The sequence below is a fragment of the Hibiscus syriacus genome, unplaced genomic scaffold (assembly GCF_006381635.1).
Source record: "Hibiscus syriacus cultivar Baekdansim isolate YM2019G1 unplaced genomic scaffold, ASM638163v2 tig00000340_pilon, whole genome shotgun sequence".
Taxonomy (NCBI): domain Eukaryota; kingdom Viridiplantae; phylum Streptophyta; class Magnoliopsida; order Malvales; family Malvaceae; genus Hibiscus; species Hibiscus syriacus.
In genome coordinates, this window is record NW_024061783.1 from 8,888,095 (window position 1) to 8,900,983 (window position 12,889).

Consider the following 12,889-nt stretch of genomic DNA (forward strand, 5'->3'; position numbering starts at 1 on the left):
AAGCTGAGGAGTTGTTATTAGATGATATAACGGGCAGCTAGGCGGCCCCATACACCTGTATTCAACCAAAAAAAATCAACGTAATGTCCTATGATATACTACGATAAATATATATATATATATATATTATTTATTTATGTAACTTTATATTTTAAATATAGTAATTATATTAATAATATGTTAAATATTAAAAAAATTGTTTATAATTCAAATAATGTAATGAAAATATTTTTATGAATTTTCATGCAAATAGTTTAATTTAATATTGAAAGTTTAACTTATTAGAAAAAGTTATTATTTGATAAAATTTACTTCATAATCTTATATTTACAATTAGTCTCTATAATCTTACATTTTTATTAAATAGTATTCCCAATAATATCAAGTAAACTCCTATTTTAACAAATAATTTTATATTTTTGTAAATCAAATGCATCTTAAAAAAAGTGAAAAATATTAAGGTTTAAATTGAAAAAATGGAATACATAAAAAAAATTAAACTGTGTATTGGACTTGAAAGAAATGAAGAGAAACTTTAATTACACTAAAAACTGACATGAACAAAGCTTGGGAATGGAATGGATGGAAATTGACTAAGGCTGTTCTGAAAATTGTTGGTTTTATAAAATTTACTTAGATAAATATCTTCTAAAATGATTAAATTATTAAAAAATTAATAGCAAAAGAAGTTATAAAAGTGTGTAACTTTTATCTATATAATTATTTAATTATATTCATATTCTTTTAGTTACATCAATTTTGTGTTGATTGACTATTACGGTAATGATCATTCACTTTCTATCAATCTTTTATTAATGTCAACACTGTAATAATTAATGTTAGTCAAGGAATAAAATTGATAAAATAAAACGATTCTTTGGAATAAAATTGATGTAATCAGAAAATATGAACAAAATTATTAATTTGATTTTACTTTAGAGATATTTTTTGGAGTGATTATAAGGTAGTATATGTTTAAGATTTTTCTTAATCATTGATAACGCACATGCATCTCATAGACACAATTTGTTTGAACAATACTCCCTTTAACAATTGGAATTACATAATAAGTTCACTTTAAAGAAAAAAATGAACCTTTAAACTTTTTATTTAATAAATTAATGACATCAATTAAATGTATTTGATATATTATTTTCTAAGAAAATTATTGAAATTTAACCTACATAATTTATTTGTTTCCCCCTACTTTTGAAATACACAAATAAGATGTTCTTGATTTGTCTTTGCTTGGTTCATTCTTTGTTATTTTCTGGGTTGTTTGTTAAGTACTGATGCAAAATTTTATTTTAGGTGGTGAATTTATAAAAGTTTAGAGGTGAACGAGCTTATAAGATTTCAGGGAGGGGTGAAAATAGGATTATCAATAAAAATACAAAAAAAAATGAAAATTTTCATGGGGTAATTATCCCCCCTGTCCCTTTGAACCATCCTTGTTGCTTGCATTTTCTCATATGTTTCTTTAATAATCTATGCAGAAACTCAATCGGCAATGCAAGGAAGATTGCAGTCTTTGGTTCATATGTGCTACATTAACATTTACTCCATGATCCATGGAGTAGTAAATGTTGGCTTCTTTGAACCCACTTGACGTGAATTGAACTGTCTAATTAGGAGTGACATTCGATCGAGTCAATTCAATTTGAATCGAGTAAAAAGATTTCAAATTATACGAATTAATAAGTCTTATTTTATAACTCAAATTTTATTTAAAAAATTTTGAATTGAGTTTTACTCATCCTTATATCTAATTGTTCAAACAAAATCTCAGTTCATCAATAATATCTACTTTACATGCACTGAAGCTTGAGAATTTAAACCAAGCTTACAGTTACAAGTATAAAAAAAGTCAATAATAAGATGTGACATGTTTATCATGCAAGGCTAGATCGAGTGGATTGAGAGCGGTCGATCCCTAATTTTTTTAAAAATTTCATATAATTTAATTATAGGGTAATCTATGTCAAATACCACTCATCTTTATGCTCGGGATCGAAAATGCCACTGACGTTTCAATTTTTCCAATTTTAGCACGGACGTTTATGTTTCACTTCAATTTTGCCACTCCGCCGTTAATCCGTTGACGGCGCGATGACATGGCGTTCGAATGCCGTGACGGCGATGACATGGACGATTTAGTAAAACGACGTAGTTTTGCAAATGACTATTTGTATTCCTAAAACGGTGTAGTTTTATAGTTTTGTGTTTTATTATTCCCGAAACCCATTAAACAATTCATTAATATTCAAAAAAAAAAAATTTAAAACTTTGCGTTGGTTTCCCAAATACAATCCATCAGATGAATGAACCAGAAGTTTTCATTCATTTCATTCATTTGTATTCCAAAAGAGTGTAAAAATTCTCTATCACTGAAAAACATTTCCTTCATTTCATTTGTCACTGCAAAAGCAAAATGGAGAAACGATTCTTGCGATCGAAAGGAATGGCGAGCATGAAATACGATAATGGCGTTTGAAAAGCCTTTGACGTTTTTTTAAGATTTTTTCAAAATACTTTTAGGGATTTTCTGAAATACTTTTAGGGTTTTTTTTTATGAAAACACTCTATCTCTAACTATTTGTTGTTTTATTCGTTATTTATGTAACTTAAATATGGTTTTATTTCTTTTTTTGTATTCCAAAAGAGTCTAAAATATGATTGCTGTTGATTTCCCACATGATTTTTATTCCGGTGCATATATGACTGTGTTGAATGCATAGTTGTTGTATTCCAAAAGAACTGAGATTGTTTTATGGTAGTGCATATCAATATAACTATTTGTTGTATTCGAAAAGAGTATAAATTATGATTGTTGTTGCTTTCCCGCATGATTTTTATGCCGATGCATATGACTGTATTGAATGAATAGTTTATCCATATAAATGTATATTGTTGGATGTTGGGTATTTTTAAACTTTTTTTATGGTCGGTGGTTGTTGCATCAAATTTGTTGCATGTATGATTAATTGTTCTATAGTTGTCATCAATGGTGGTCCCAAATTTTAGTTTTTTACAAGTTAATGATGGCCCGTCTACTGGTTTTGTCTGCTTGTTTGCTATCAATATTGTAAAAGTAGTGTAAGGGGACAACCAGTATTGTAAAGTTATTTTTTAATGCTGACTGATTTTTTAATGCATTTTGATAGGTAGAGAATCTGAATATTTCACAATTGTTATGCACCATGGTGGCTTTATGGTAAATTCATCTGGTTTTAAATACACTGGAAAGGAGGTAAGTTTTATTGATATGTGCCATGTGGACAGTATGTCAATGCTTGAAATGTATGATATTATGGAAGAGTTAGGTTATTCTGGTTTGTGGCATTTGTTTTGGAAACAATCTGGGCATAAATTTACTGTTAAGCCATTAAGAACAGATTGTGATATCATTAGCATGTTAGAAGATATGCCCAGGAATAGGCACATTCATTTGTACTTAGAAGAAAATGAAGCAAACTTCTCGAACGAAACCACTGAAACCACTCAAACCAGATATCACAATGCAACTAAAACTCATGAAACTGTTATAACTGAAATGCATGAAACTCATGAAACTTATGAAACATTCATGACTGAGTTAAACTCTAAAGAAGATACAAGATATGTTGCTGATGACACTAATTCTTCTGTAAGTGGTTTTGAATACAGTGAAAATGATGTGAGTGAGGAAGAGGGGTCTGTACATGAGGTACATGTGGGTGTAGATTTTGAAAGAGATTTTAACGGGTTAAACAATAGAGATGAGGGAAATATTAATGTATCTTTGACTGATAAAAATGAAAATGATGAAGTAGAGTCATTGTATACTGAAACTGAATCTGATTCTGAGTCCGACTCTGATGGTCGAGGAAAACATAGATGTCCTGAGTTTAACGATGAAACTGATATGGAAAACCCACAGTTTAAAGTTGGAATGATTTTTGGTGACAAGTTGAAGTTCAAAGAGGCTGTTAGGCAGTATGAGATTAAGAATAGGGTTTTTATCAGATTCAAAAGAACTGACAGTGTTAGGGTGCATGTTGTTTGCAAGGAAGGGTGTCCGTGGTATATTTGGGCATCAAGGGTTGATCGAAAAGATGAAACAAACACCTCATGGCAGATTAAGTCTTATGTAGGAGATCATAATTGTTTGATGGGTTTTAAAAATAAAAATGCAACCTATAAGTGGATGGCTAAAACATATCTTGAAAAATTTAGGGCTAATCCTCAGTACCCAATTACAGATATTAAGGCAGGATGTATTAGAAGATCATGTGTATAAAATGTCATTGAGTAAATGCTTGAGAGCTAAGAACTTAGCTCTTGATATGGTCCTTGGGAGTCACAAGGGTCAATACTCAAAGATATATGATTATCTTGGAGAAATTAGGTCTTCTAATCCTGGAAGCAAAACCATTCTAAAATTGGATAATAGGGTGTTTGAAAGAATGTACATATCTTTACAAGCATGCAAAAAAGGTTTCAAAGGTTGTAGACCTATAATTAGCATTGATGGTTGTCATCTTAAGGGCTATTATGGAGGTACCCTTTTGGCTGCTGTTGGTATTGATGGTAATGACAGCATCTATCCAATTGCTTATGCTGTTGTTGAGAGTGAAAATGAATCATCTTGGACTTGGTTTCTGTTACTGTTGGCAACTGATTTGGAGATTGAAACCTCCCATAATATCACATTTATGTCAGACAAACAAAAGGTAATTCTGATTTTCCCTTTAATTAATTATTCCTTTCTATTATGAACAATTTTTCTAATACTTTGCGTCTTGTTTTTTAGGGACTGGTTGAGGCAATGATGCATGTTTTACCTAATGCTGAGCATAGGACTTGTGTGAGACACTTGTACTCCAACTTTAAGAATAATGCTCAATTCAAAGGAAAGAACTTAAAGGATGCATTGTGGAAGGCAACTAGAGCTACCTACAAAAAAGAGTTTGAAGATGCAATGGATGAACTGAAAGCATTATCAAAACCAGCCTTTGATTGGTTGAATGCAAAAGACCCTGCCCAATGGTCTAAATCTTATTTCTCCCCAAGGAGTAAATCAGACATGCTTCTCAGCAATTTGTCTGAGTGTTTTAACAAGGTAAAATGAATAAAATTATTTAAATATGATTATCTTATAATATGATTCTAAGCCATTTTTTGGTTTTGTTACAAGATGATTCTGGAAGCTCGCGATAAACCAATTTTGACTTTAATGGAGATGATTAGGACCAAGATAATGGAAAATATTGCCAAGAAAAAGGAAGTTGCAAACAAGTACACTGGAAGTTTGTGTCCAAAAATCCAAAAGAAATTTGAACTTGCAATTCAATAGTCCACTAGGTATTGTTAAACTATTTATTCTTACTAATGTGTAGGTACTGTTAAGTTTGTTTCCAATTAAGTTATTTATTCTTGATTCATTTTTATGTGTAGGTGCTGGCCTACACACGCAGGAGGTCAAAAATATCCAGTGTCTGCTGGACCATCTAACCAGCATGCTATTGATTTAGAAAATCATTCATGCTCATGTAGGAAGTGGGATCTCACTGGTTTGTATCAAATGTCTTATGTTACAATATTGTTCTCATTTACTTTATTAATTTAACCACTTTTATTTCTTTCATTGATAGGAATCCCATGCATACATGATGTTTCTGTAACAGTGTTAAATAATCAAAGGCCTGAAGCTTATGTTCACAACTCTTATTTTGTAACCACTCAACGAGAAATTTATAGTCACTTCATTCAACCCATGAGAGGCCCCAATCAGTGGCTAATTGACACCACTTATGAACGAGTTATACCACTAACAATTAGAAGACCACCAGGAAGACCTAAAAAAAAGAGGAGAAAAGAAGCGAATGAGCCTACAAATTCTCATGCTACAATGAGCAAGAAAGGTCTGATGATGTATTGCTCCAAGTGTGGTCAACCAGGACACAACCAAAGGACCTGCAAAGGGATAGTTGGAGGCAACATGCCACCTAGGTGACCTAATTTCAACTCAACAAGAGAAACCAACGAAATAAGGCTTGAATCAAGGCACATCCGGAGAAAACTACATGTATATATTTCTTATTCTTTTTTAACCTTATATCATAATTACAATTATGTTTTGAGATTTTGGTACACTTATGACTACAGGTTAGGAGAAGAACTACAACAAGGATTACACCATCATCAAAGGCTGCAACATCATCACAAGCTGTAACATCACAACCACCATCATCATCACAAGCTGACCCTCCATTTGTCTTTATTCCTACTCCAGGCCACACATTTTATCCAACCAACCAGCAAACAGAAAATGTAATGTCAGTTAGATGGATGCCACCCTCACAAGAAGATGTAACCGCCAGCCAACAATTAAGCCAGTTAAGCACTATAACCCAGACTTCCCAAGAAGAATGTCAAAATGTTTTTGCAAAACGAACAAGGATGTTATAGGTTGATATTCTCCAATTTTATTTGGATGATTTCAGAACTTAGATACTTGGGTTGATATTTTGGATTGAATACTTAAGTTTATGAACTATGTCTTTTGAACTCATGTGTTTATTCACGTTGATATTTTGTGTCATATTTTGTTGGGTTTTATAGGTTGATACTTAAGTGCTTATGTACACTTTATGTTGTTGTACACATGTGTTGATTATCAACCACAACTCTTATTGAATGAAATTTATTTTGTTTATCATTCATGTTTGACATTTTAAAGATAAAAAAACTGTAAGCATCAAAGCACCAAAACACCAAGTTTTTTAACAAGCAAAACTTAGTAGCTAATTTTACAAAACCATCTAACAAGAACCATCATATTTAACAAGCAAAAATCCGTTAATCCTAAAATTTTCACCCTCAATTTTTCGTCCCATTACAAACCAATAAGTACTATCATCACAAATTCCACCCTAAATTTTTTTCACCATCACCATTTGTTTTACGTACCAACCCAATACAAACCCTAAAATAAAAATAACACCCCAAACAATTCTCTCATTCCTCCTCCTAATTTTAGTTGCTTTGATTTTCTTCAACAATCCCACAAGAACAACACGTGCTCGTGGAGTCATAGGAGGGTCAAACCAACAAAAAAATCAACAATCGGGTACAACCAAACTCCCATAGTTTTTATAGCCAAAAAATCTTCTCCCGGGATTATCATTGGACCATGATGTCCTCAGTTGAGCCGGATATCCACACCCGCAGACTGAATATGCAAGGGCTTGCTCCATTATTCTGCTTCTTCCACCGTCGAACTTCTTCCTTCTTCCTTTTTCTTCTGCTGCTGAAAATAAGAGGAGAAATGAAGAAAATGGGGTAATTTAGGGTTAAATTAGGTATTTATATAACACAAAATACCAATCAAATGCCAACATCGATCTTACGTGGACTAAAAAACTTTAATAAACCGTCCATGTCATCGCCGTCACAGCATTCGAACGCCATGTCTTCGCGCCGTTAACGGATTAACGACGGAGTGACAAAATTGAAGTGAAACATAAATGTCCGTGCTAAAATTGGCAAAATTGAAACGTCAGTGGCATTTTCAGTCCCGAGCATAAAGATGAGTGGTATTTGACATAGATTACCCTTAATTATATTTTATATTTCATAATCTTATATTCACACAATTAGTCTTTATAATCTTACATTTTTATTAAATAATATTCCCAATAATATCAAGTAAATCCTATTTTAACAAATAATTTTATATTTTATAAATCAAATCCATCCTAAAGAACAGTGAAAAGTATTAAGGTGTAAATTGAAAAAAAATGGTATACATAAAAAAAAACCTTGCGCATTGGACTTGAAAGAAAGGAAGAGAAACTTTAATTACACTAAAAATTGACATGAACAAAGCTTGGGAATGGAATGGATGGAAATTGATCAAGGCTGTTCTGAAAATTGTTGGTTTTATAAAATTTATTTAGAAAAATATATTCTAAAATGATTAAATTATTAAAAAAATTAATAGCAAAAGAAGTTATAAAAGTGTGAACTTTTATCTATATAATTAATTAATTTTATTCATATTTTTTGTTACATAAATTTTGTCCTCGAATTCATTTTATTTGATCAATTTTCTCCTTACATTAACGTTGACTATTACGGTAATGATCATTCACTTTCTATCAATCTTTTATTAATCTCAATAATGTAATAATTAATGTTAGTAAAAGAATAAAATTGATAAAACAAAACGATTTTTTTAGAGTAAAATTTAAAATTGATGTAATTAAAAAATATGGACAAAAGTATTGATTTGATTTTACTTTAGAGATAAATTTTAGGAGTGATTATAAGGTAATTTATGTTTAAGATTTTTCTTAATTACTGACAACGTACAGACACCCTGAAGACACAGTTTGTTCGAACATTACTCCCTCTAATCAATGATATTACTTAATAATTTCACTATAACGAGAAAATGAAACTTTAAACTTTTTATTTAATAAATTAATGACATCAATTAAATGTATTTGATATTTTATATTCAAGACAACCCTAACGTGCCGTCAGGACCAATAATCTATGAGAACCCTGGAGGCCGGCCACCGAAGGTTATTTTGGTTGTTTCTGTCCTGCAAGAGAGCGTCCAGCCTCCCCAACGCTAGTGGATGTGGAACGCTCGACAAAGAAGGGTCAAAGTGGGACCAACGAAGATGTGTTGGATTCGTTTTCTGATATAGAAGCTGATGGAGAAGATGGAATCCCCGCAAAAATTGAGTCAAAGTTTAACAACTCTGAGGTGAGTTCTGTTGAGGATTTGGTGGATCAACACAGTAAACAAAATGTTACGTATGCTATTATGGTGTCTGATGGTAATCAATCGTTTAATGGTCATGGTAAGGTGACGTGATTTGTGGAGGATGAAGTGATTATTTCGGCGAAGGATGTTATTATGGATCAAACAGGTGCTATCCCATCGATATGTTTCTCTGATAGGGTTCATGATCAGATAGACAGGAATACGCGCAACGCAATCATCGTCTGTCTCCTTGGGCGCACGATTGGCTGCAAGACCATGGTGACTCGTGTTCATGCTCTTTGGAAACCCGCTGGAGAAATGCAACTTATTGATCTTGACAACAATTATTTTTTGGTTCGGTTTACAGATGAAAGGGACTTCACGAATGTTCTCACAAAGGGTCCGTGGATGATTTACGGTAGTTACTTAACGATACAACCTTGGAGTCAATCCTTCAAGATGTCGGAAAAGCACCCCTCTCATGTGGTTGTTTGGATCCGTCTTCCTGGCTTGCCCTATCGTTATTATACCAAGGCACTTTTTTGTTATATTGCTTCTTTTATTGGTAGGGTTATTAAGATTGATTATAATACTGATGGTGGGGAGCGTGGAAAGTTTGCAAGGTTAGATGTTCTTGTTGACCTTAATAAACCCTTCTTATCTTGTATCCGTGTTGATGGTTCCATTAAAAAACTTGAGTATGAAGGATTGCAACAAGTTTGTTTTGCTTGTGGAGTGTATGGTCATACTAAGGAAGCTTGTTAATCGTTTAAAGTAACGTCCAATGCAACCAATATTGGAGATGGTGTCTGTCTTAAGTCGAACCAGTTGTTGATATCTCGGATTCCAATCTCTATGGGCATTGGATGGTTGTTGATGCTAGGCGTCGTCGTACGGTGTCGAATAACCCATCGATGAAAATGTCTCCAAAGCCTTCTTTTGGTGGCTCTCGCTTTGCTGTCCTTGAGGGTAGTGTTAATAACGATGTCAATCCGGATGGATTGGATGGATCATCTTCAATGCAGCATGGTGGAATAAAGAGCTTCCAAAACCATGATCATGAGAGAAGTATTATGAAACGCAAGACACTGGAATTACATCGGATTGCGGCTTATATGACCTCAAACCCGGAGAAGAAAAACAAGGCTGTTAGAAATGCTATTCAATCTGTGGAAGTTATTTTTCTAATCGAGAATCAAGGTGCTTAGGTTGTAAACCATACTCCGTCCCGTGGGGACCCATAAAACAGTCACCATCGTGGAAAATATGGACAAAGGGGCGTCTACTTCCAGCTTGAAGAATCATCGTAACCAAAATATTCAAAATAAGAGTCATCTTGTTAACGTGCGCCTTGGTTTGAAGGTTCGTAAGCCACACGACCCCCGCCTTGTTTCTCCTATGAATCCTACTGACTTGGTGCGTCACATTTCGGAGCAACTTAAGAGTACTGGGCATGAGGAGACTTCTTTACCTCATTAACCAGCCAATGGATTCAGATCAAATTGCTTTAATTAATCATTCTTCAGATGATGATGAGATGTACACTCATGGCACCCATATTGTGACGCTATTATAGGGATGGAGCAGGAGTTTGAAGTGCTTGCTAACGAACAATAAGGTTTGAACTTCCCCCTTTCTTATTTTTTATGACTAAATTCATGATGTAGAATTGTCAAGGTGCTGCTAGCTTGGCCTTTAAGAGATATTCAAATCATTCGTGAGGGAGCATCAGCTGAATATTGTGGCGTTGTTTGAACCTCGCGTGAGTGGGCAAACTACTGATAAAGTAATCTCTAAACTTGGTTTTACTAATTCCTTCCGTGTTGAATCTCATGGTTTTAGCAGTGGTATTTGGTTATTGTAGAATGATATGATCGTTGTGTATATTTTGCAGATCTATAATCAATTTATTAATGGTATGGTGCATGATAATAATGGAACTCTCATTTCCAATTCACAACTGTTTATGCTAGTCCGAAAAGCTCTAAGCGTAGACATTTATGGAGGCAACTTGAAACGCTTCAGCCAGGTGAGAACATCCCTTGGATTTTAGGTGGTGATTTTAAGGCTATTCTTTCTGCAGATGAACGGGTTGGTGGTAACTCTAATCATGCTAATGAGAGTTGTCTTTTTGCGGATTTTATGTGCAATATGGGATAATCTGATTTTGGTTTTCGGGGGCTCCGTTCACTTGGTCACGTGGAAATTTACACCAAAGGCTTGATCGGTGCATTGTTAATGCTAAATGGATCTACTCTTTCAAGAATGTTTATGTCACTCATCTGGATAGATTGAGTCGGATCATCGTCCGCTTTTGCTCTCTCTTTATGATGATTTTCGATCTCAGAATAATCGTCCCTTTCGGTTCATTAATGCTTGGCAATCTCATCCTCAATTTCAAGGTTTCCTTGACTCTATTTGGGCGGGGGATAGCAATTTAGATTGCAAGATTGTCAATTTTCAAATGAATATTGGGACTTGGAATTCTGAAACCTTCAATCAAATTGGTACTAAAAAGAAACGTATCCGCGCACGGTTACGAGGTATTAACAGAGCTCTGCTTAACTGACATTCGGATTCTCTACTCTCCTTGGCGGCCGAGTTAAAAGCAACATTAGAAAGTGTCATTGAACAAGAAGAAAGTTTTTGGCGACAGAAAGCTTGCTCTCAATGGATATGTCACGGTGATCGTAACTCTTAAATTTTCCACATTTCTATTATGTCAAAACGATGGTCTAACAAAATTTCCACATTTCATGTCTTTTCGCGCGTCTTTCCACAAGGAGCTGCCAAAACACTTCATCAAGATCCTATGCGACTATGGCCATCTCACTTTCAGCTTATTCATCCAACAACCTACCTTTTCATGAATAGATACTTTCAACCATCATGCCCTTTCTTCAAAGTAACTATTCATGAAAATCCCCATATTAAGTGGTGCACGTTGGTGAAGAGATTTTAGCTAAGGGAGACCTATTTCACGAAGAGTCATGAGGCACATCATCATAACCATTCGGCCACACAAGGGAGCATGCCTTGCACATGCATGAAGTTGGCGCCAAACATGAGAAAACCTCTCCATTCATTCTAAAGAATCATGTACTTTCATAAGGGTGAAAGCCTTAGCCGAATAACCATGTGATGGTTCGGTCATGCCCCTTGAAATCCTATATATAGCCATTTGGCTTTGTAAACATTCAATCCAATCCTTTGATAAATTAATCTATTGTGAGGTCTCCTCTTTTATTAGTTCTTCAAGAACCTTATCGACTTATCAAGCTCTTGTGGCGTCAACCCCATTCTTTCATAGATACTTGTGTTTCCTAGTAGTCATATAACTAGAGGTTCCAAGTCCTTGTTTACCACCTCTTTTTTACCACGCCAAAATCATTTAACCAAGTCTTCCGCTATCAAACTCTAAAATAGTCCACCCTTATCACCTACATTAACCTACCCTTAACCATTCTTATTTGTGAGCCTTATCTTATTGCAAGTTGTTGCTCATTTACTAAATACACAATCATAAGGTAGAAATACCTTACATCATAAATTCATTGGTAGATGTTCTATGATTGATGCAAACCTTTGGGGTACTTATCTTAGTCTATCAATGGTTTAGGAAGCAGGGTTCAGAAACATTATCCTTGAAAGTGATAGTCTTGAAGTTTCGCGGTTGCTTGGTAACGATTACAATGTGATGATTCAAATAATGTAATAGCAATCAGTGCAAGCATATATTATCATCTATCAAGTAGTAAAAGTGGACACAACTAGTGCGTCGAGTATTGTATCCACAGGGATTAGTATTACTTCACTTAATTGTCATGCAACAACAATAAAATTGTGTATAGTTAATGTAGGGAATGATGTTGTAGCAATGTAATTAAAAACATAATAAAATAAACATGGATTACAAACAAGTAAATGAAGCAATGATCGTTCAAGCTAAAGATTGTGAAATGTCACACAGCAAAATGCAATTAACAATGTTGTAGTGTCGACATCGTTTTTTGCCCGGGCGGGGAAAGACTGATACCGACTTGGGGTTTTTTCTTTGAAAAAAAATTTGAAATGTGAGGAGTCGCCACCAATCATTTAAGGTGCGATTGGGACACCATAAAAACCGGGTGA

At 34.1% G+C, this 12,889-nt stretch overlaps 1 protein-coding gene across 1 annotated transcript; it reads left to right on the forward strand.

Moving 5' to 3' along the window:
- Positions 1 to 7,570: 7,570 nt before the first annotated feature.
- LOC120199593 lies at positions 7,571 to 9,966 on the forward strand. Its single transcript, XM_039200637.1, has 4 exons — positions 7,571 to 7,577; positions 8,610 to 8,831; positions 8,925 to 9,495; positions 9,642 to 9,966. Exons 1-4 carry the CDS (start codon positions 7,571 to 7,573, stop codon positions 9,964 to 9,966), a joined length of 1,125 nt encoding a protein of 374 aa, XP_039056568.1.
- The last annotated feature ends 2,923 nt before the right edge of the window (positions 9,967 to 12,889 follow it).